The 22,556-nt window shown below is 38.4% G+C and overlaps 1 protein-coding gene across 4 annotated transcripts in view; it reads left to right on the top strand.

The window, feature by feature from the left end:
- The window catches only part of LOC118801298 (NACHT, LRR and PYD domains-containing protein 14-like), a 34,176-nt gene extending 13,495 nt beyond the window's left edge, over positions 1–20,681 (top strand). For 3 of the 4 annotated variants that reach the window (XM_036561549.1, XM_036561550.1, XM_036561548.1), the window contains exons 4-9: positions 719–3,385; positions 9,651–9,824; positions 10,109–10,282; positions 14,160–14,333; positions 17,210–17,256; positions 18,999–20,681. In XM_036561549.1, coding sequence (XP_036417442.1) covers positions 719–3,385; positions 9,651–9,824; positions 10,109–10,282; positions 14,160–14,333; positions 17,210–17,256; positions 18,999–19,585 — 3,823 coding nt within the window. In that variant the 3' untranslated portion in view covers positions 19,586–20,681. The remainder of the gene's footprint in view (positions 1–718; positions 3,386–9,650; positions 9,825–10,108; positions 10,283–14,159; positions 14,334–17,209; positions 17,257–18,998) is intronic. The other variant, XM_036561551.1, reaches the window with a different exon arrangement.
- The last annotated feature ends 1,875 nt before the right edge of the window (positions 20,682–22,556 follow it).

The following is a 22,556-nucleotide window of genomic DNA, read 5'->3' as shown; positions in this document are numbered from 1 at the left end:
TACACAGGACACACATTTATAGTTTGATGACCAGCACTATTACTTCACAAACAAAAAATTTCAATGGAATACACAAAAAACATTGACCACTGACACAGTCATGTAAATCAAATTAGGTATCTAATAACTAAAAAATCGAACAACAAATATGAGCAATCAGCTCAGCTGTAGCCATTTCTATGATTCAGAATCAAATGATTTTAACCCAATAACAACAGTTTCTATGTGCGGCTCGCTTTGCAGCCTTCTTCAAAAAGAGGAATTATATCAGTCAATGAGGGTGAGTTTTAATGCTATAGCACTGCACGCAGTTAGTGTTATTGATTGGGTTTCCAATTCCACTTTTGGTCTGTTCGTCAGCAGTCTGCTGAGTATCTGCTGAACCCTGAGAAGGAGCATCAAATGTACTTGATATAGAGCTGATGACGTTATTTATATTATGTGTTTCCAGAACAATGAAGTGTCAACATAGTCTGAAAGAAAGAAACAGTAAACAGAGTTTTAGTCTTTATTAGACCTTTATTCACTGATGATTTGTGTTTCTGTTTATGGGCTGAGTTCTTGATGATTAATGGGAAACAGGAATTATTGATGTGGACCTTTAACATTTTGTAGTTTGCCATGTTGAAATTCTCACTATTTCTTGTGTTTGCTGGTTTTATGAACTATTTCTTTCTCTCTGACTCTCCTGTTCATTCTTTCAATTTGTCTCTCTTAGCTTGAGGAGAGATGGTCATCTCCAGGACCCGTCCAGGTGTGGACTGGGAAACCACCTTCTGGCAGATCCAGTCTCTATCAGCTGTAGACACAGTTTCTGCAGGCAGTGCATCAGCAGCTACTGGGACCATTTGGCTCAATCAGAAGACTTTGTCTGTCCTCAGTGCAGAAAGAGATGTATGACACGTCCAGTCCTCTGTTCACACAAAGTGACAATGGAACAGGACTCTTACCAACCTGCACGTGATGCACTGTACAGGGACTTAGAGAGACACAAAACCAGCATGAAGAAAAAGTATGAGTGCTTATTTGAGGGAATCAGAACAGAAGAGAATAAAACTCTCCTGAACAGGATTTACACTCAGCTCTACATCATAGAGGGAGAGAGTGAAGGAGTGAATGAAGAACATGAGGTTTTAAGGATGGAGAAAACATCCAGGAAACACCTACAAGACACTCCAATCAACTACTCAGATATTTTTAAACCACAAGAATGTCTTAAAGGAGAAGAAAAACAAGAGAGTATTACAGCTGAGACAGCTGAAGATCTCACTCACAAAGTGCTGACAGAAAAAACAGAAGATGAAGAATCAAAAGCACCAGAGCTCAGAGCTGTTCTGACTAAAGGCATTGCTGGAATTGGAAAAACTGTCTCTGTGCAGAAGTTCATTCTGGACTGGGCTGAAGGAAAAACCAATCAGGATGTAGAGATCATGTTTGTGCTTCCGTTCCGGGAGCTGAACCTGATTAAAGATGATCAGCACAGTCTTCATGGACTTCTGTGTGCCTTCCATCCTGAGCTCAAAGATCTGGACCCAGAGATTTATGATCAGATCAAAGCTGTGTTTATATTTGATGGTCTGGATGAAAGCAGAATTCCTCTGGACTTTTCACATTGCAGCAAAGTGTCTGATATAACCATGACATCATCAGTGGGTGTGTTGATGACAAACCTCATCAAAGGAGAGCTGCTTCCCTCTGCTCTGATCTGGATAACCTCCCGACCAGCAGCAGCCAATCAGATCCCTCCTAAATACATCAACCGTGTGACAGAGATTCAGGGATTCAGTGACCCACAGAAGGAGGAGTACTTCAGGAAGAGGATCAGTGATGAAGACCAAGCCCAGAGAATCATCTCCCACATTAAGACAGTGAGGAGCCTCCACATCATGTGCCACATTCCAGTCTTCTGCTGGATCTCAGCCACTGTTCTTAAGCAAATCATGAAACAGCGTCATACAGAAATCCCTAAAACTCTGACTGAAATGTACTCACACTTCCTGATCACTCAGACCAAAATGAAGAACGAGAAGTATGAGGAGAAAGATGAGAGAGACCAAAAGAACCTGCTGGAGTCCAACAGAACCATTCTTCTGAAACTGGCTGAACTGGCTTTCAAACAGCTGATGAAGGGCAATGTGATGTTCTATGAAGAGGACCTGAGAGAGAGCAGCATTGATGTCACTGAGGCCTCAGTGTACTCTGGGATTTTCACTGAGATCTTTAGGGAGGAATGTGTGCTTTACCAGAGGAAGGTCTACTGCTTTGTTCATCTGAGCTTTCAGGAGTTCCTGGCTGCTGTTTATGTGTTTCACTGCTATGAGACCAAGAACACGAAGACACTAGAGGTTTTTAATCCACTGAACAGAGAGTGGTCTGAGGATTTTTCACTGCAGCACTTTAAACCCCAGTACTCGGGTCAGCCTGTGAGGGTTCCACTATGGAAATGTGAACCCCATTACACAAGTCAGTCTGAGAAGATTTTTAATCCACTGAACAGAGAAAGGTCTGAGGATGTTCTACTGCAGCCGTTTAAAGCCCAGTTCTCAGGTCAGCCTGTGAAGGCTCCATTGAAGCAATTTAAACCCCATTACACAAGTCAGTCTGGGAAGATTTTTAACCCACTGAACAGAGAGAGGTCTAAGGATTTTCCAAGGCAGCACTTTAAACCCCAGTACTCAGGTCAGCCTGTGAAGGTTCCACTATGGAAATGTGAACCCCATTACACAAGGCAGTCTGAGAAGATTTTTAACCCACTGAACAGAGAAAGGTCTGAGGATGTTCTACTGCAGCCGTTTAAAGCCCAGTTCTTAGATCAGCCTGTGAAGGCTCCACTGCAGCAATTTAAACCCCATTACACAAGTCAGTCTGGGAAGATTTTTAACCCACTAAACAGAGAGAGGTCTGACAGTGTTACACTGGAGGAGCTGCTAAGTGGAGCTGTGGATAAAGCTTTAAAAAGTCAGAATGGACACTTGGATCTTTTCCTCCGTTTCCTACTGGGCATCTCACTGGAGTCCAATCAGAGACTCCTACAGGGTCTACTGACTCAGACGCAGAGCAGCTCTGAGAAAACCAGAGAATACATGAAGAAATTAATCAAAGGAGATAATTATACACACAATGCGATCTCAACTGACAGATCCATCACACTTTTTCTCTGTCTGTCTGAAATGAAAGATCAGTCTCTCTCCAGAGAGATTGATGAATATCTTAAATCAGAGAAATACTCAGAGAAGAAGCTCACTCCTGGACAGTGTTCAGCACTAGCCTGCATGCTTCTGATCTCAGAGGAGGAGCTGGATGAGCTGGACCTGAAGAAATACAACACATCAGAGCAGGGTTATATGAGACTGATCCCAGCCCTGAGTGTCTGCACAAAGGCTCTGTGAGTATTACATCTACATCAATATAACATATATTAACATATGAATATTAATGTTTGAAACAGACCACTTACTTCACATCAGTCACACAGTGTCAAGCCAGGTCCATGAGGTGCTGGCATATGAAAATTAATGCCAAATTTATTTATATGCATATTGATTTATAGATTTTAGCATTTAAAATGACAAAGCAGCAGACAAAACGGAACACACAAACACGTCACAAAATAGCTGGATAACGCATATTATCAGCATCAAGCACATCAACCTAGAAATAAACAGCACAAGACCATCTAAGCCACATCACAACCACACCATTTAAAAACACAACAAATAACACTAAAAAAATATAAAACCTCTGAAAATAAGACAAAGAAAATCTATCAATATGACATGCCCATATATACAGACATTCAGCCACAGTGTAACGTTGGCAAACGTAACCAGACACTTGCAGCAGAGGCTTGAGTTGAAAACTTTAAAACCAAAAGGGGAATCCAAAATCACAATCGAAAAACCAAAGTAGAAATGACCTTAACAAACATTAATAAACACCTCTATAAACTAGAGTAGCAGATATCAGTCCATAAACAATCTTTAAAAGTACTCATATCCATCCTGCTTTTATGCCTCCATTTGTGCCAGAAGATCAGACCATGATTAAGGATGTAGATGTGAGTTGATCAGTTTTATTAAACTTAAGGTATAAACAAACACTGCTCACAAAACATGAAGCATATGAATCCAACAACAAACTGAAATATGACAGCTATTTATACCAAAGAGAAGAACAGAAACCTGGGAAAGGAGAGTGACAAACTATACACAGTCTACAAGGGATTAGACAGGAGGGGTGGAGCCAGGAACAGGACACTGTAACTTCACCTTAGTACTTATGACATTTGTAAGGTATGATCAAGTAATGGTTTAGATGTGTCTCACAACAGTGGAGGACCCCCTGCCCTGCTCCCAACACACCTGATCCAACTAATCTGCTAATTAACAAATCCTTCTTGAGTTGAAGTGGGTGTGTTTTGGCAGGAAAACACAATGTGCAGTGTAGAGGGTGCCCAAGGACCGGAGTCGGGAGTCACTTTCTTAGAAGGTAATGCCATTAGTTAATGATGAATAACTCTAAAGTGTTTAGTTAATAACAGTGTTATTCATTGTAAACAATAAATAACAGCTGCAATTTCCCTTCGGGATCAATAAAGTTCTATCTATCTATCTATCTATCTATCTTAATTTGACTTTATTGATTATCAGAAACACACTGTTTCATGTAAAAGTGAAAATAGATCTCTGTAAAGTGATTTGAATTAATTACAAATATAAAACTCCCATCAGGTCTGTACTTAGTAGGTGCACCTTTGGCAGTAATCACAGCCTTGAGTCTGTGTGGGTAGGTCTCTAACAGCTTTGCATATTTAAACACTGCAGTTTTTCCTTCCTCCACTGCTCAAGCTCTGTCAGGTTGCATGGGGATCTTGATTGAATAGCCTTTTCAAGTCCAGCCATTGAATTGTGGTCTGGACTTTAACCTTATTTCTCCAGGACATTGTTTGTTGTTTTCAAGCCTTTTTTGAGTAGCTTTGGCTGAATGCTCAGGGTCATTGTCGTGCTGGAAGACATATCTCTTGTATCCACCCCTCTTCTTGTATCCACCCTGACTTATGTTTCTTATGATGAAGAGAGAGTCTGGATTATTCTGTTCCAAGTGGATTATTTGGCTGCCAAGAGTTTAAAGTGCCTATCTCATGCAGACTTGAGGTGGATTGTAAACGATGACCATGATGGATGAGGAAAACTTTTGCGGTGAATAGAACGATCTACGGTTGATGAAGAAATCCTGCACAAAGGCTGACATATCGTTATTAAAACACCAACATTTGTTCAACAATCTGCTCACGTAGAAATAAAGTTCACCACGTTTTAGCTTTCCTATTAGCTCAGATTTGTGGTTAGCACAGGAAACCAGGTAGGTGAACTGCACTGTTGGGAATTTGATCAGATAACCAGGTTTCAGTGAAGCACACAGCAGTGGAGTGTAGGAAGTCCTTGTTGGTTCTGATGAGTAGTTGCTGTTTGTCCGAACTGTTGCTAAGAGAGCAGAGATTAGCAAGATGTAGAGCCGGGAGTGGAGTTTGGAGTCTGTGTCTTCAGAGCTTCACCAGTGCACATCTGCCTTTCTGTTGCTTCCTGCATTTCCTATACAGCGTAGCAGACAAGTTCACAAAATTTGTCAGAACACTGATATGTTTCTGTTTGCTAACATTAACTAGTTAGGTAAAGAGTAAGTTAGCAGTGTGTGTGATTTGCAGATAGCTTAACTAAATAATATTGGTTTTGTTTGGTAGGTCACAGCCTAACTAACTGGCCAACTAAATTGTCTGTTTACTTAATTTAGCAACACTAACAGTACCACCATGTTCCTGATATAGTCAGATAAGGAGAGGACAGACAGGCTCCAAAACATCTAAACCACAGAAGTTGGATGAAATTCATGGGATGTCAGCAAGCTATAAAGTTTTTTGTGAGTTAGATAGCTTCTATTAGATAAACATTTAGTGAATAGCAAACTTAGTGGGCCGTTCATAATGACCTGATGACTAGACAATACTGATAGTCAACTATTGTGAGCTAACATTTTGCATAATGCTGTTTTAATATACAAATGAAAGAACAACAGATCTAAATCTGAAATGGAATTTAGTTATTAAGTAAATGAGGAATTGAAAAATAAATGTGTCCGACTAAGTCACCAAAGAGGTTCATTTCTGCCAGAGTGAGATTCCTCCTCTAGAATTCCCTAGTTACAATTCTAGATCTTACTACTGAGTTAACAATCGAACTAGAAAGAGACTAGAGTAAAAACACACTAGACAGATTAACAAACTAGTAAGGCAACAACTAACCTAGTAACTTACAAACATACAAAATTAGTAAGCTGAAAGGTTAACATGCAGATTCCACTGCATAGCTTTTAAACTGGAAGCTCCACCTTTTCTGGCCAAAACTATGATTTTTAAAGGTAAAACGTGCAATGATGATTGGCAGAGAGACACAGTGAGAAAGGAGAGACACATAACAACAACAGACAAAATATCTTGAGAATGTGTTAAAAGGTGAGCTGAGATTCAGGAGCAACAGTATAATAAGAGATCTTAAGTGAGCAGCAAGGAGGAAATCACTAACAAAGCGCAGTCTCAGTACTGTTCAGTGGATGTATGCAGAGTTGGATTTCCCAAGCACCTCAGCTATCAAAATCATTTTTTAGGAAGTGAAGTGACTGGGTAGCATCTGGGAAAACATTTTCCAAAGGGTAATGAAAATTAGAGCAGAGGCAATTCGGTCAAATTTATGCTGGAAGTACAGTACAGACATTGAATAATTTTTCTGAACCAGCAAGCAGTAGGTTGCAGGTACAGGAGGTTGCAGAAGTTTATTAATCATGTCAGAGAGACTGTCTGGAGGTGTTGCCTGCAGATGCTATAGCTAATGGCTGTTAAAAGATAAGTAAAGTGAGCAATATTTAGATATTTAATTTTGTATCTATTATCACAGAGTGGACTGTAAGGACTGCAAAGATTTATTAGTGTGACATTTATTATTAGTGTAAATGTTAATGTCAAACAAGAAGTCAGGCAGAGCAAAGCTTAGGTAATGTCAATGAAACAGTAGTGATGTCTCACAAAGCTCAGAACTACCTCATGCATACTGTATGTGAAGATGACATCCATTTTTAATAAAAGAATGGAAGTTGGTGAGTTACTAATGAAAGTGGTTGTCTCAAATTTCTTTATCATAGTCATGTTTGTACCCATTTTTTCTATTCAGTTTTTTTCCCTTCTCTGCCTCCTCAGGATTTTTTGTTACTTTTATTTGGTACTTTATTGGTACTTAAGATTTAAGATTTTAACTGTGCTGTTAACCTAATGGTAAATATGCCCCCATAGACCATTATGCATCCTCACAGACAATTGTAGACCATGCTGTTGTTGGACATGCCCAAAATATATTTTATTCTCTAGACTAGAGGACTGGGACTCAGGTTCAGACACACTGTAAAGCATATGAAGGCTTTGTGTCTTGTGTGAATGTTGTGTCAGTGCTTTCAAACATTATAACAGTCAATGGTTGTGTTGTATTTTTTCACTTGCCATCTCAATTATACAAAATAGTGAAAGTGTGTTTGAATTTGTGTGGTGAATCACATATCTATAATGAAACTGCATTTATCTGGACAGTAGAAAATCATACAAAAGTGTAAATGATAATTACAGTTTGTGATTAGCTAACTGTGCTACAAAACATGTTTAATGTCTGCACATATTCCCATTCATTTTAAAACTGTAAATAAAACCAAAGTGGATAGTGGTTTATTTATAGGGTCAGAAATATTTTTTCTTATTTTCTTCCATGCATTTAGAAGCACTCTTGTGTGATAAAGTCCTCACCTTGAACATATTACACAAAGATGCAGCGATAGCAATGTAGCAGGTATCTACAACAGACACAAACTACAGAGGTTTCTTCCAGAACTAATATTCACATTCTCCATGCAGAGAAATGTGAAGAGCTGTTGTGTCTCAGAGGTGAGTGGAGAGGGAGAGGGTCAAAAACACCAAAATAAATCCTTGGATGTGTGTGTCTCAGAAATGCTGAGTAAAACTGATGTGGGTCTCCCAAACCCTCACTTCTTTTTTAAAAGTTCTTTTTCTTTTTTATTTAAGCTGTTTTGTTTTCCCCTCAGTGTGACATTCAGCAGACTCTATAATTAAATCAGTATGCAAGTTTCACCATTGGTAAATGACTTCTGTTTATTATGGTATAAATTCTTAGTAACACAAGTTGATTGAAAACCATCATTGTACAATGGCCTTCTCAAATATTGGCAACCCTGGTAAATATTAGCAAAAATGACTGTGACATTCTTTACTGCTGGTCTTTATGGTCTTTAAAACACAAAAATGGAACCTTGATTTATTAAGGGAAAAACCCAAATTCTATCAAGAAAAAAGTATTTTTCTGAAATCTGTGTGCCAGATGTTATTGGGAAGTTCAGTGGGATGGCATTCTATGGTCAGATGAGACCAAAATAGAGCTTTTTGGCAACACCAGAGGTGGGTTTGGTGTAGATGCAAAGATAGTCATGCAGAAAATGACCTCATCCTCACTGTGAAGTATGGTCATGGATCTGTGATGTTGTGGGGCTGTTTTTTTGTCCAAAGGTCCTGGGGATACATGATATCATGGACTCAATCAAGTACCAGCAGACATTAAATCAAAACCTGCTTCAGCCAGGAAGCTTAAACTGGGCCATGGTTGAATCTTCCAGCAGGACAGTGATGCAAAGCACACCTCAAAATCAACAAAAATGTTTCACCGACCACAAAATCAAGGTTTTGCCATCCCAGTCCCTGCTTGCACATGAACACGCTCCACTAAGATCAGTCTTACTTGCATCCAGGAGTAACTTTGTTGCAGGGAGCGTAACGTCCTTTCTGAAAAATGATTTTAGCTGCAACCAACTTAGCAGTTAAAACCATCTTACTTAAGACTTGTTGCAACTGGCCCCTGGGGACCCAATGCAAAACTTTCTATCTGTAGTCCTGTAGGTCAAGACAAGATTTATTTCACATTCATATTAAAGAATTTTTAAAAGTTTTAAAATTTTATCTTAATTTAGCATTATATTTTACAGCCTCTTATCTCTAGTTAGGTGATCCTAAACTACTCAAAGTCGATAATCAGTTGATATGTCAAGTGATGATGCATACACAGCTGAAATATAAACATGCTATTGAAATACCTTAAAAATATAAATTATTTAGCTAAACAGTTACTGGTGTAAAAAATGTTAAAACAAAAGTGTGATGATCTGGAAGTTCAAGGTTCAACCCTGTCTTCTCATTATTTGTATCTATTGCTGCAATATTTTATTTGACATTAACAGATACAGACAATAAGAGGGGATGAGGTGAATGTGTCTGCAGTGGCTTTTTTAACCTCATAATTAAAGAATCACTATCAGGAGTGAAGCTACTATTTTGTAATATAAATAAATGCAAAGTCATTTTACTAGTAGTGAATGTTACAGTAAGCTATCACAGTAAACTTTCAGTTAGGATGTTTTTGTAATGCATCCCCAGCTTTTTGTCTACTGAGTTAAACAAAAAATATATCAAGGAAGATTTTTCCTTCAGGATAATTCTTATGACACTTGATTTCACATACCTTGTTTTAATTGTTTATTATTTTTTGCAGGTTAGCGGGTTGTAATATCACCACAAACTCCTGTCAAGCTCTCTGCTCTGCTCTACAATCAACACACTCCTCTCTGAAAGAGCTGGACCTCAGTAACAATTACCTGTATAATTCAGGAGTGGGGTTGCTCTCTGCTGGACTGCAGAGTTCACACTGTAAAATAGAGATACTCAGGTGAAAGTTCTGTTTTTTTTCTTGACTCTGAAAAAGAACTTTAAATTCAGTATACTAAAGGTACTACTTTGGATTTGTTTTGTTTAGGAATAGATGATTTTGTACTGGATTTTGATTTCTATTTTATCTCTTACTGTAACCATCACATCAATATAAAATACATATAAAGGTCATTTGTAGTGTGTTGTCTAAAACATGATATATTTTATACAACATTCAGAAAACCTTTTTTACAATATATTGTGAGATCTGTTGTAATTTCCTTGCTTTCTCTGTCTATGCAGACTAGCTATCTGTAATTTTACGGAAAAGGCTTGTGAAAATTTGGCATCAGCTCTACAATCAGCAGACTCCTTCCTTAAAGAGCTGGACCTCAGTAACAATGACCTGCTGGATTCAGGAGTGGAGCATTTCTCTGCTGGACTGAAGAATTCACACTGTAAACTGGAGATACTCAGGTGGGTCTTCTGCAAATTTAATCTGAAATTATAAAAGCTTGTAAAGCTCTGATATTTAGAGAGATCAATATTATTGATTGATAATGACTTAGCCTCCCCAGGAAGTGCAGCAGCCTTTTTAACAAGGTGTCAAATCCTGTAGCTATAATAAGGTGTTCAATCACATAGCTGTCCTACTGTTTTCTTTTTCATTATATTTAGCCTGAGTTAGAGAGTATTGCCACTACTATCCAATTAACTACTACACTACTATTTAATTTGTGAAGCAGCCTCATTAATCAAGATTGTCACACGCAGCTTTACAGGGTTGGACTGGAACTGAGTGGAACAAATGTTAAAGTGTTTATTTCTTGTACTTATTATGATGTTTGTGTTTTAAACAAATAAACAGTGCCCAGGTCAATGGCTTTACATATATTTTTTTCACGTCTCAGACACTTGAACAGTACTGTATTGTGAAGGTAAATGAGAAGAATTTGCTGATTTCTTTGTAAACGAAATACTTTCCAATAGGAGCAGCATAGCTAATGAGCACTGCCCAGTCACAGATCTCCCAGTCCATAGCATGGCAGGAAATACTATACCTGCTTTTTCATTAATCAATTAGAAACACTTGCTAAAATAATTTCTTTTGTGAAACCTACTAGCTGCCCTGTTTTTCCTCTACCCACCATTTTTTTTCAAACAAGTATTTAGCTTACTCTTGTTGACTTCTGCTGGCAAGCGTTGGTTTTTTGAAGCAAACAGGAGTGGAGACTTGAGGAAAATGAAGTTTAATGAATGCGCGTCTTCTCAACCAAACAAGTCTAATGAAGCTTACACACTGATGAACTTATAGTCACAAAATGTAAACCACACCCTCAGTTGTCTCTTTGCCTCAACGAACCCCCGGAACCCCCCCACGGAATGGACAACTGCCTCTACCTTTGTAATTAAAATAGAGGTATTGAGGCCCACACTAGGAACCAGGATGGGTCCGAGATATCACCATCAGCAAATGGCATTGCTAGATTGGGGAGCTATAGATAACCAGATGTGAGATAGGCTAACCATTGGAGGTCGTTAAATGACAAAGGACTGCTCTCCACAGCCCCCACACATCACCCAAGAGAGACATACAAAATGCAAACTAGATTAATACAAAAAGGCAAGGGAAAAAACAGGGAAAAGGTTTAAGAGAAGTTACAAAGTTAATAAGGAACAAGTAAAGTAAAATGAAATAAAATAATATTTAACACTCTCAAGGGATATGCTTGGCATTGTTAATCAGTCATTTCAACCAGGAATTAACCCACAAAGTCTTAACTTCAAAGGGTCAGAATCAGCCAATTCACGGTTGCACTTTTAGCTGCAGTTTAGTCTCAGTTTAACACGGGTTTGGTTAAACCAGTAACACACAGCTGCATGTTAAATTTAACCTGATTGCTCTGTCAACACAAGCAAGAGTGTATCTGATCTGACACTAAACGTCCGGTAAACCTGATATACTATCAAATTACATCATCATTAGCCCAACTAAATATATTTTGCTATATAAAAGAATTCAAATTTCTCAATATAGTATCATTATCAATGTAAAATCAATATAATATTCTGTCATTTTAACACAAGTTGTAATTGCACACAAAAATTCTGAATTTTGATCTGTTACAACCTGATCTGACAACCAAAACAACTAATAGACGTGAAACAACTAAAACAACTAATAAACGTGAAATTAATTCAAAACAACAATACAACAAACCTCTCCAGTTGGTTGCTTAAGAACAAGGGAAAGGTAATTTTACAGTTACACAAAGTCTAATAAGCTTTCATGAAATTCACGAAGGGAAACAAAGCAAAGAGAAGTGAAGCAAAGAAGGGTGGAGGAAATAGTGCTAGGCTGGTCTGAACAGAACAGGAGTACTTCCAGGTCATGTCAGAGAGGAATATTTATATATATATATTTATATGTATATATTTTTAGGAAACAATAAATCTGAAGAAGAAATTCAGAAATTGTACATTTAGATTATTTTATGAATTTTATTATTATTTTCTGAAGTTTTCTGTCTTAAAATTTGACCAGCCCTTATAATATACAAGGTATTCTGGATATTAAATTTATTAGAACTTCATTGTTGATGTTATAGAGATGTATCAGTCAATAGTCCACATCTATAGACAAATCTAACACTGACTTTCTTTTTTCAGATTCTCAGTTTCCTACTCATTTAAGACATAGCAGGACTACCATATTAGAATCACGTTATACAATTATCTGCAATTAAATAGGTTTTATTTAATTGAAAACATTGATTCAATGTTTGATCTTCTAAAATAAGGTTGACATTAACAGTGTCTGCCTGCATCTTCAAAAAGCAGCTACAGCTGTTGAATTACACCAGAGGCATTATTATTACACACTTACAAAGGTTACCAAATACTTTGCTGTTAACTGTTAAATTACTAAATAAAAAAAAATAACACTGCACTCTACATTTACAGTTTATTCACAATATTTTGTCCGTAGTCATGTTATAATAAAGGCTTTTTAACTCAAAGAGGAGTGCCATGGATTTTCACTTTTATCTCAAGCAGACTAGTTTTAGTCAATGTCAGTCATGAGACAAAAAGAAGATTTGTAAAAACCTACAGCCCACAGGCAACAGTGTCCCTTCTGAGTCAATAATAGGGTTAGCCTAAAATAGGTCATCTTTGTCTTCCTTGAACAATACATTCTGAAAAAGCCCAATCAAGTCTCCAATAACTAACGCTTCCTCTGGTTGAATATGGTGCCTTAAGGTATGCTTAATTAAGCAGCATAACATTTTATTACCACATGCACTGAATACCACAGGACATTACAGTGAAAAGTATGTAGGCTTAGGTGGGGAATATGAAAATATCTGAGCTGAGGATGCATTTCAATTACATTAGTCTTGCCCTAAACATGAATAAAAACATGTTTTAGCAAGTTTTATACATACTTCAGTTAAACTTGAGATACAACAACATCAGGTGGCGAATTTTAAATGACAGCAATTGTTTAATTTAAAGCATATGTGTACTTTAAACTGCAGCTTTCAGGGACACAGCAGTGGAGTTTAAGAACCAATTTAGTTGAGTTTAAACCACACCTTTAGTATAAAGATAGCATGTTATAATGTAAATAAACCTTATTTGAATATATAAAAATTTCTAAATTTACTTGAATTGAGAAAACAAAGAAACAAATTATCAACAAAAACAACCAAAAACCACTAAGAAAGCTGAGAAGCTCTGTCTTCCAGCTGGCTTTACTCAGTATGTTTACAGAGCTTGTGATGCTCACTATGTCTTCAAAATGAACCAGAGCAGAAAGCTTATTGCAGTGTAATCTTGAATAAGCACGATATTTCAGCCACCGCTCTCAGTTTATCAACAACAAAAGGCTTGTGCTTGGATCATGTATGAAGACAGTGAGGATCACATGACAGTAAATTGCTTTGTTTCAGTTCATCTGCTAGTATAAGAATAACAACAAATTCATTGGCTGTTATGTTTCAGAGAAAGTATTTTCTGCTTCATGTACTGTTGCCTTGCCCTGATGGGCTGAATGACAGGTGGAAGGCTGTAAAAACTTCACTTTGCAGTGATGTCTAGAGGAAAAAGGTTTTTCCTCTCCTAAAGCTCTGAATTAAAATGATATTTTAACATGTTAACTAACATGTTTACTAATATTAGTAGTAGTGTGAAACCATGCCAGTTTTGTTATTGTGGTTTTTGTTCCATCCTGTTTGATATCAGAATGTTAATGTATAGTTCGCTGAATTTAGTGCTTGTTGTTCTTGTACAGTGTTGCAGCTGTTTTTTGCTCCATGTAAATGACATCTGTTCCTCTTTTTCCTTTCTGTAGATTGTCTGGTTGTATGGTTACAGATGAAGGCTGTTCTTCTCTGGCTTCAGCTCTGAAATCAGACTCATCCCAACTCAGAGAACTGGATCTGACCTATAATCACCCAGGAGAGTCTGGAGTGAAGCTGCTCTCTGATCTACTGGAGGATCCACACTGCACACTGGAGAAATTCAGGTGTGTGTGTGTGTGTAATGAAAAAAGGCAAAAGACTAGGCTTCTGCATCATTTAAGGTGGAACGGGAAAATGTGAACAAGAAGCTGGCGAACAGGAAGGCAACTTTAGCTTCGTCTTTCTTACTGTGTTTTGGGGGTTCATTTTATTTTTATGTGTATTAAGATTAGAAGTGATTTACACATTGATGGATTTGTTGATGTGTGTGTTTGTGTTTCTCACGCTGAACACGTGAGACGTCATGTGCAGACTGAATACTTTCCTGCTGGTCTGGACGGCTAATTAGCATGATCAGTTATTAAGGAAATAAAAGCTACCGAGAGAAGATTCGTTCAACCTAGATTAATCTGTGTCTGAGGATTAGAACAAAACAAATTTGTGAAATTTGGTGAAAATTTGCAGATGTATCGCCTCAGATAGAGAACAACAGACAACATGGCATTTAGATATGGGTATCTATGGTGGCGACTACGTGCTTCAGCCTGTTCTGTGTCCTTCTTCTGCAGGGTTAGTGGATAAAGCTTTGTCAACAGACGTGGCTCACACCGCCATTTCCACTGTTTGCCGAAGCTATGTCACATTTATGGGGCTGGACATTCTTTTGATTGCTTTTACCTTAGTGTCAGGTTTCATGCCATCATGGCTAATTATGTGTATGAAATAATGCAACTGTGATTTGTTGAAATGACATTTCACTTGGTTGAGTTTTATTCTAGACTCACTGATTGTTTTCTGAACTTTTGAACTTGCAAGATTCTCACTGTGCTCATTTTGACCTTTGCAATATACAAAGATGTCATCCATGACAATCACAGTACCTTTGTGTCCTTTCAGATGTCTACACGCTTCACATTGAAAGATTTTAGGGGTAGATTTGTTTCCACATGGTAGCCTATTAAAACAGAATTGATCTACGGGCGATATAAATGTGGTCAGCTTTGGTCTAAAGGTATCTGCAAAAAGCCTGACAGACAGAAGCCTGAAGTGCTGCACTCCATTTACTTCAGTCGACATTTCCCCATTTGCATTTTCATAGCTCAGACAGTCAGGCTACCTGAACTACCTTGTTCAAAGTTTATCTTCATTTTTTATCTTTTTGGAGATGTCATGATCAGCTATAGCAAACAGCTCTGCTCCACATTTGCATCTTATCATAAAATAAATATTTTTTCTCAAACTATGTAGGCCACAATTGTTGGCATTGCTAGAAATTCTTATTATTGAAATCTAACTGAAGTATATTCCCATTATTATTATTATTATTATTATTATTATTATTTTATAGTTTACCGGGGTGATTAGGAACACTTAAATAGTCAGCCATAACTTCCTGAATTACAGGGGTATGAATATGAGGGTAAATTCCTTCAGTCATCCATTATTGTGAGAAAGACCAGAGAATACAGCAATGATGTGCAACAAAAGGTTGCTGAGCTGCAAAAATCAGGGAATGGCTACAAGAAACAGCTAAACAGTTGAAAATGCCAATTTCCACTGTCGGGAAGTCAGGAAGAAGTTTAAAACAACCAGAGATGTTAAGAATTTTCCAGGAAGAGGACATATGCTTATACTGACCCCAAATACACTAAGGAGGATGGTTGAATTAGACAAAGAATCATCATGGATCACAGTTGGGGAATTGCAGACATTAATTAGGTCCTGGTGTTAGAATGTCTCCCAAACTACAATCAGATGCCACCTACATAATTACAGGTTTGGGGGGCCTGTCAGAAGAAAGCTTTCCTAGACGATACTGGAACTTTAAGGGGATCATGTTCTATGGTCAGATGAGACCAAAATAGAGCTTTTTGGCAGAGCTGAGTTTGGCATGAACAAAAAGATGCAGAAAAGTACCTCATCCCCACTGTGACGTATGGTGGTGGATTTTTCATGTTATGTGGCTATTTTTTTTCCAAAGGCCCTGTAGAGTTTATTCAGATACATGGTAACATGGAGCAGATGTTAAATCAGAACTTGACTGCCTCAGGCAGGAGGCTTAAACTGGGCTGTGGTTCAATTTTCCAGCAAGATAATGATCCAAAATACACTTCAAAATCAACACAAAAATCTTTCACTAATCAAAAAATCAAGGTTCTGTTATGGCCATCACAGTCCCCTGACCTAAACCCCATAGAAAACCTTTGGAATGATCTGAAGAGGGGAGTCCACAAGCATTTACCTCAGAATCTGAAGGATCTGTATGGAAAAAATGGTCACAGACCCCTTGACATGTGTTCTCCAGTCTTACTAAATATATAGGGGAAGACCCAGAGCTTTGCAAAGAAGGGCTGCACAAAGCATTAAATGAAGGAGGCTGATAATTTAAGTGTTCCTAATCCCTCAGGTGAACTTAAAACATACCATATGAATGGAAAATACTTTTTCTAGGGGTGCCACCAATTGTGGCACATATAGAGTTGAAAAAAATACTTGGATCATGATTAGATTGGACTTGAGGAGCAGGACGTGTTGATACTACTTGAGGGTTTGTTTTTGCTTGTGTATCACAAAGACTGCTATTAATCAGTGTATATTCAATGTCATTACTGCCAACTTTACGAGCTGGTGACTTTCAACTCAGTGTCAACTGTAAAATATATATTTACTGTCATTGTGGCCACTGTTACAAGCATGTGACTTTCCTTGCTATTTTAATGTTGATCTATCACAAGCTTGACATTGAAATTTCAACCAGAATGATGACTTTGATGGAAAATAGAAATGGATCAGTGCCATCCGGCTGTCTGGGTTTGATGAATTACATTTTGCGTCACAATTTCTGTCATAATTACCATAATCATCTACTTCATGTGTATTTCAGACAGGATTTACTGTCACACTGAGGATCGATTTTACTGTAATATTGTTTATTTTTTAGGGTGGATCATGGAGGGAAGAGCAGGATGAAAAGAGGCCTCACAAAATGTAACACACACACACACACACACACACACACACACAGACAAACACACATATATATGTACATATATATATATATATATATATATATATATATATATATATATATATTATATACATAATTTTATTTGATAACGTGATGTTGATGGAACACAAAAGGCGGAACTTTGCAAACTGCAGAAGTGCAGCGCCCGGACAGTCTGTGGCAGCACACTACGATAAAAGCTAGTGCAGGGGTCGCAACCCAAATGTTAAGAAGAGTCATTTTGTCCTTTAGGCAAAAATCTAACTACCTTGGAAGCCACAACACTTTGAGTCCATTTTACCATCTTGGCTGTACGTGTCTCAGTACGTGCTGATGTCCTAGTGTAGAGTAAAAATATAATACAAACAAAAACACAGACTTACTTTGCTCTGCTTTAAGCTTTAGCTCAGCTGTAGCCGCTTTTCTTGCATCACCAGCTGAAAACTTTTCCACAAAAGTAAAACAGTTTCTTGTAAAATGTCTCTCAATGTTCTACTTTTTACGAGGCTGAAGTCGCTTCTTATTCACCAGCTTCTTGTTCGAATTTTCCCGTTCCACCTGAAATAGTGTCTGAGGTGCCAGAATATAACTGCTGCACCATTTAAGGTGGAACAGGAAAATTCAAACAAGAAGCTGGTGAATGAGAAGCGACTTCGCCTTCACTTTTTTTAGTGTTTAAAAGTTTCTCGTTACCGATTAAACATGTCAGGAAACCAGCTGGAGTGATTATACACGTCTATTCATTTTCTAAATTATCGATGTTCATCTCAAATGTTTCTCTTTGCCTTTTTGTTAGCTACTAGCTAGGTGAACTAGCAGTTATAGGCTACATTAATTCAGCGTTTAAGACCATTTATTGTTAAACTGTGTTGAATGATCAGCAGAGCTTTATTTTACTGCAAAGGAGGATTATTTTATTATTACCTACAAATCTAATTCTGCTGTGGCGCGACCGGGCAGTAAAAGAGCCGCAGTGATGTCAGAGCTTCCACCCAACTCGGAAAAAGAACGAAGCGAATTACAAATTCTATCACAGCTTTTATTGGCAAGGATTTGCGTCCGTTCTCATCACTGAGAACCAAGGCTTTCGCGCTATGTTGCACACTTTGGAGCTGAGACACAGCGTCCCGTCTCGAAGATATTTTACTGACACAGCGATTCCCTCTCTACAACAAGACCAAAACCGAAGTTATGGAATCACTGAAGAAAACGGGTAGGACAGCTGTAATCTGCTGCTTGGACACTCATTACCACAGGATCTAATTTAACTGTAACTGCGCATTTTATCGCAGATGAGTGGCAGCAGTGTCTCATGTGTTCCAAACAAGAGCAGTGAATGAGACTTTCATTTAAATATAAATATATTGAAAGATATTGAAAGTAAATTCATTATGGACTATTATAAATACTTTGCTTTAGAAGTACCAAGTCCTTACACAGTGAGAAAAAAGAAATCCTGTATAGAAAAAAAGCTGCATTGAAAATCGTTTTATAATCGCATCGCAGCCTCTGAATCGTAATCGAATCGAATCGTGAGGTGCCTAAAGATTTCCACCCCTAATATACATAGGTTTTTGCTTTTCCTGTAAAGTTACCATTTTGGAGATACAAGATTTTCTTCTGACAACAGCGATATAAATATATATATATAGATATATATATATATATACACACACACACACATATATTCTGTTTGTGTCTCCTCTAATCTGTGTGTGTACAGATGCTGTTGATCTCACTCTGGATCCAGACACAGTGAACAGACGTCTCTGTCCATCTGAGAGGAACAGAAAGGTGGGGCATGTGGGAGAAGATCAGCTGTATCCAGATTATCCAGACAGATTTGATGTCTATCAGCAGGTTCTGAGTGTGGAGAGTCTAACTGGACGCTGTTACTGGGAGGTTGAATGGAGAGGAAGTGGGGCTGTTATATCAGTGTCATACAGAGGAATCAGTAGGAAAGGAGGCACAGAGGACTGTGGGTTTGGATCCAATAACCAGTCCTGGTGTCTGGATTGCTTTAATGAGAGTTACTCCGCCTGGCACAATAATGAAGAAATTGTCATATCTGCACCCCCCTCCTGCTCCAACAAAGTAGCAGTATATCTGGACTGGGAGGCTGGAACTGTGTCCTTCTACAGCCTCCCACCCAACAAACACTCACTGTCACAGGTACACACACGCCACCTCGTATTAAATCAACCTTACATTGAAACACTGGCCCATTTACACACTTTCTACTCCACATTCACTGAGCCTCTGTATGCTGGTTTTAGGGTTTATTCTGGCTCCACAGTGCACATATGTTAGACAGACACTGAGTTATTTGTTCTGAGACCTCCCCCTGACTGTGATTGGTCCCAATCCACACGTCATTTGTTCTGAGACCTCCCCCTGGCTGTGATTGGTCCCAATCCAGACGTCATTTGTTCTGAGACCTCCCCCTGACTGTGATTGGTCCTAATCCACACCTCATTTGTTCTGTGGTGTTGCCCATCACCAGTGACACTGAGATGTTAGTGTAATAACTACCTGTAATACTCACCTGTTGTCAGTTCCCTAGCAGACTGAGCTCAGAGAAAGAGAGACAGGTTAAGGAATGTGCACACTGTTTTTAAAGTACTTCTACTGGTAACATAACTTACTGAGACCTTGTGATGTTGATTGCTTTTAGATTATGTTTGTACCCTTGATGTAACCTACTCTTCTGGGATAGCAACATCCCTGTGGAGTGGAAAGGTTCACCTCAGGTGATACAGGGGCGGGACTTATCTTAAAAGAGGTGTGGTGAGCGTTAGTAGGGAAGGTCTAGCTCGATGGTACTCAGCTCAGGCTGAGAGAGAGCTGCGGGAACATGTGAGTAGAGCTGACTGTGTTGTTCCACGGCCTCGCGGCCTAAAACTAAATATACTTACCTGTACTGCTGTCGAGTCAGGATGGCACTTCTTTTAACTACCATTTACTTTCGTTTGTGCCATTTTTCTTTTGTGTGTTTTCTCACGTGTAAATAAAATCAGTCACGTTTTAACTGAACTACCTGGAGTCGTCATATCTTTCCACCTGCAAACTCTTCTCTTTTACCAATCAGTGACAACCTCCCCCGTGACTCTGTGTCTCCTCTTGGCGTTCGGTGAAGCGTCACCACACTCCCCCTCACTGTGATTGGTCCTATTCCACACCTCATTTGTTCTGAGACCTCCTCCTGACTGTCACTGACCTAGTCACCACATCATTCATTGTAAGACCGTCCTCTGACTGTGATTGGTCCTAATCACTGCATCATTTGTTCTGAGACCTCCTCCTGACTGCCATTGGCCCTAGTCACCACATAATTCATTGTGAGACTCTGACTGTGATTGGTCCTAATCCACACCTCATTTGTTATGAGACCTCCCCCTGACTGTGATTGGTCCTAATCCACACCTCATTTGTTATGAGACCTCCTCCTGACTGTGATTGGTCCTAATCCACACCTCATTTGTTCTGAGACCTCCTCCTGACTGTCACTGACCTAGTCACCACATCATTCATTGTGAGACTCTGACTGTGATTGGTCTTAATCGCAGGCTTATTTGTTCTGAGACCTCCCCTTTATTGTGATTGGTCTTAATCACCTCCTTGTTTGTTCTGAGACCTCCCCTTCACTGTGTTTGGCACACATGTCACATGGTTGCCTACATCACTGCATGGAGTGGGTCCCTAAAGATGCTGATTGATTAAGACACACACCAAGTTTTTTTTTAAATATGCCTTTTAAAGTGTGTTCAGTAGTAGTTTGACTTTGTCTAGTTATTTCGTTGTTTGAAGTTTACTGACAGTTTGAAGTAGAATATGTGAACATTACCATAAATAAACCTAAAAAATGCACAACACAAATGTGTTGATTTTCTAGAACAGCTGAAGTGAAACTGAAATGAAGCTGAAGAGTTTTGTTTTTGCTAACATTCACTAACTGTTGTTAGATTAATGGTTTTAGAGCACACCTGTAAGAATCAGGAGGGCTTTTTCCACTGCTGAGCAGAAGAAACTGCACTAGGTACATATTTCATATTTACTCAGGTTCAACTCTGTAGTCTAAAAACATCCAGCATACGAGACAAGCTCATTTCCACAATATAGTTTCTTTAATTATTTCTGTTTGCTTTAATGCTGTAGTGTTCTCCCTTAATGTATTTGTGTTATGCATACATTTTGTTGTGTTCTCATGTTTTTTCTCCTTCATAAATGCTTTGTAAAGGTGACTCTCTGGGCCACTGTACAATCCAGCCAAATTTTGTCCACTCACCAAAGAAAAAAAACCCACAGAGTCAAAAAAGGGTAGATTACTAAATTATTAATGTCATTTTTAGTGACAGTCTTACTTAACATTAACTTCTTTAGCATTAACTTACATTAACTCACAGGGTTTAACCTCTAGAGACAGTAAACACATTCACAGCCTTCAAACTGTGTAAATTAACTGATAACTGTATGGAACATTTCTACTATTAAATCATTAAAAACAACAGCAGTTTAACCAGCTTTGATTTTCTTTACTCTGATATATGTTTCAGAATCAGACATTTATTTTTACTTTATTTGACAGTTAAATAGCTTCACAGCCTCCGTCACAGTTAAGGCTCATTTATACCCTTTACATATGAAAATAAATATGTCCGTCTCAAACCATGTAACCATCACTGCCCACAGTTTCATGTATCCTCTATATTGGCATGGATGTTAAGCAATACGTCCACTAGAGGGCAGTCCAGAGACCAACTATGAATGAGATGTTGGTCTGTGAGGCCATTAAATACTTCATGACGTGGATGGCAGAGTTACTTTTACTTATGTTACCAATCTGTATCCATCTGTATCTGTAAGTTTTAAGAGAACATGTAAAAAATAAGGATGAAATGAACACAGAGGACAGACAGAAGACTCCATATCTGTGTTTAACGCTGAGCATAAATTAGCTTTAAAGACTCAAACACAAAGGAAGAGAGAGAGAGAAAGAGGGAGAAAGAGAGAGAGAGAGAGAGAGAGAAAGAGAGAGGGAGAGAGAAAGAAAGAGGGATAGAGAGAGAGAAAGAGAGGGAGAGAGACAGAGAAAGAAAGAGGGATAGAGGGAGAGAGAGAGAGGATGTTGGAGAGGCAAGTAGACTGACTTAGCTGGAATGACTACTAAGCCTCACTTCGTTTGCTGATCTAAAGTATGACCATCCAGCGTCCAGCAAGGACGTACAAGCTGACTTCAATGATCACTTTAGAGTATATGTTTCTCTAAGGAGATCATTACAAC

This window comes from Colossoma macropomum, unplaced genomic scaffold, assembly GCF_904425465.1.
Source record: "Colossoma macropomum unplaced genomic scaffold, Colossoma_macropomum, whole genome shotgun sequence".
NCBI lineage: Eukaryota > Metazoa > Chordata > Actinopteri > Characiformes > Serrasalmidae > Colossoma > Colossoma macropomum.
The sequence above is the reverse complement of the archived record's forward strand: the minus strand, read 5'-3'. Positions and strand labels throughout refer to the sequence as shown.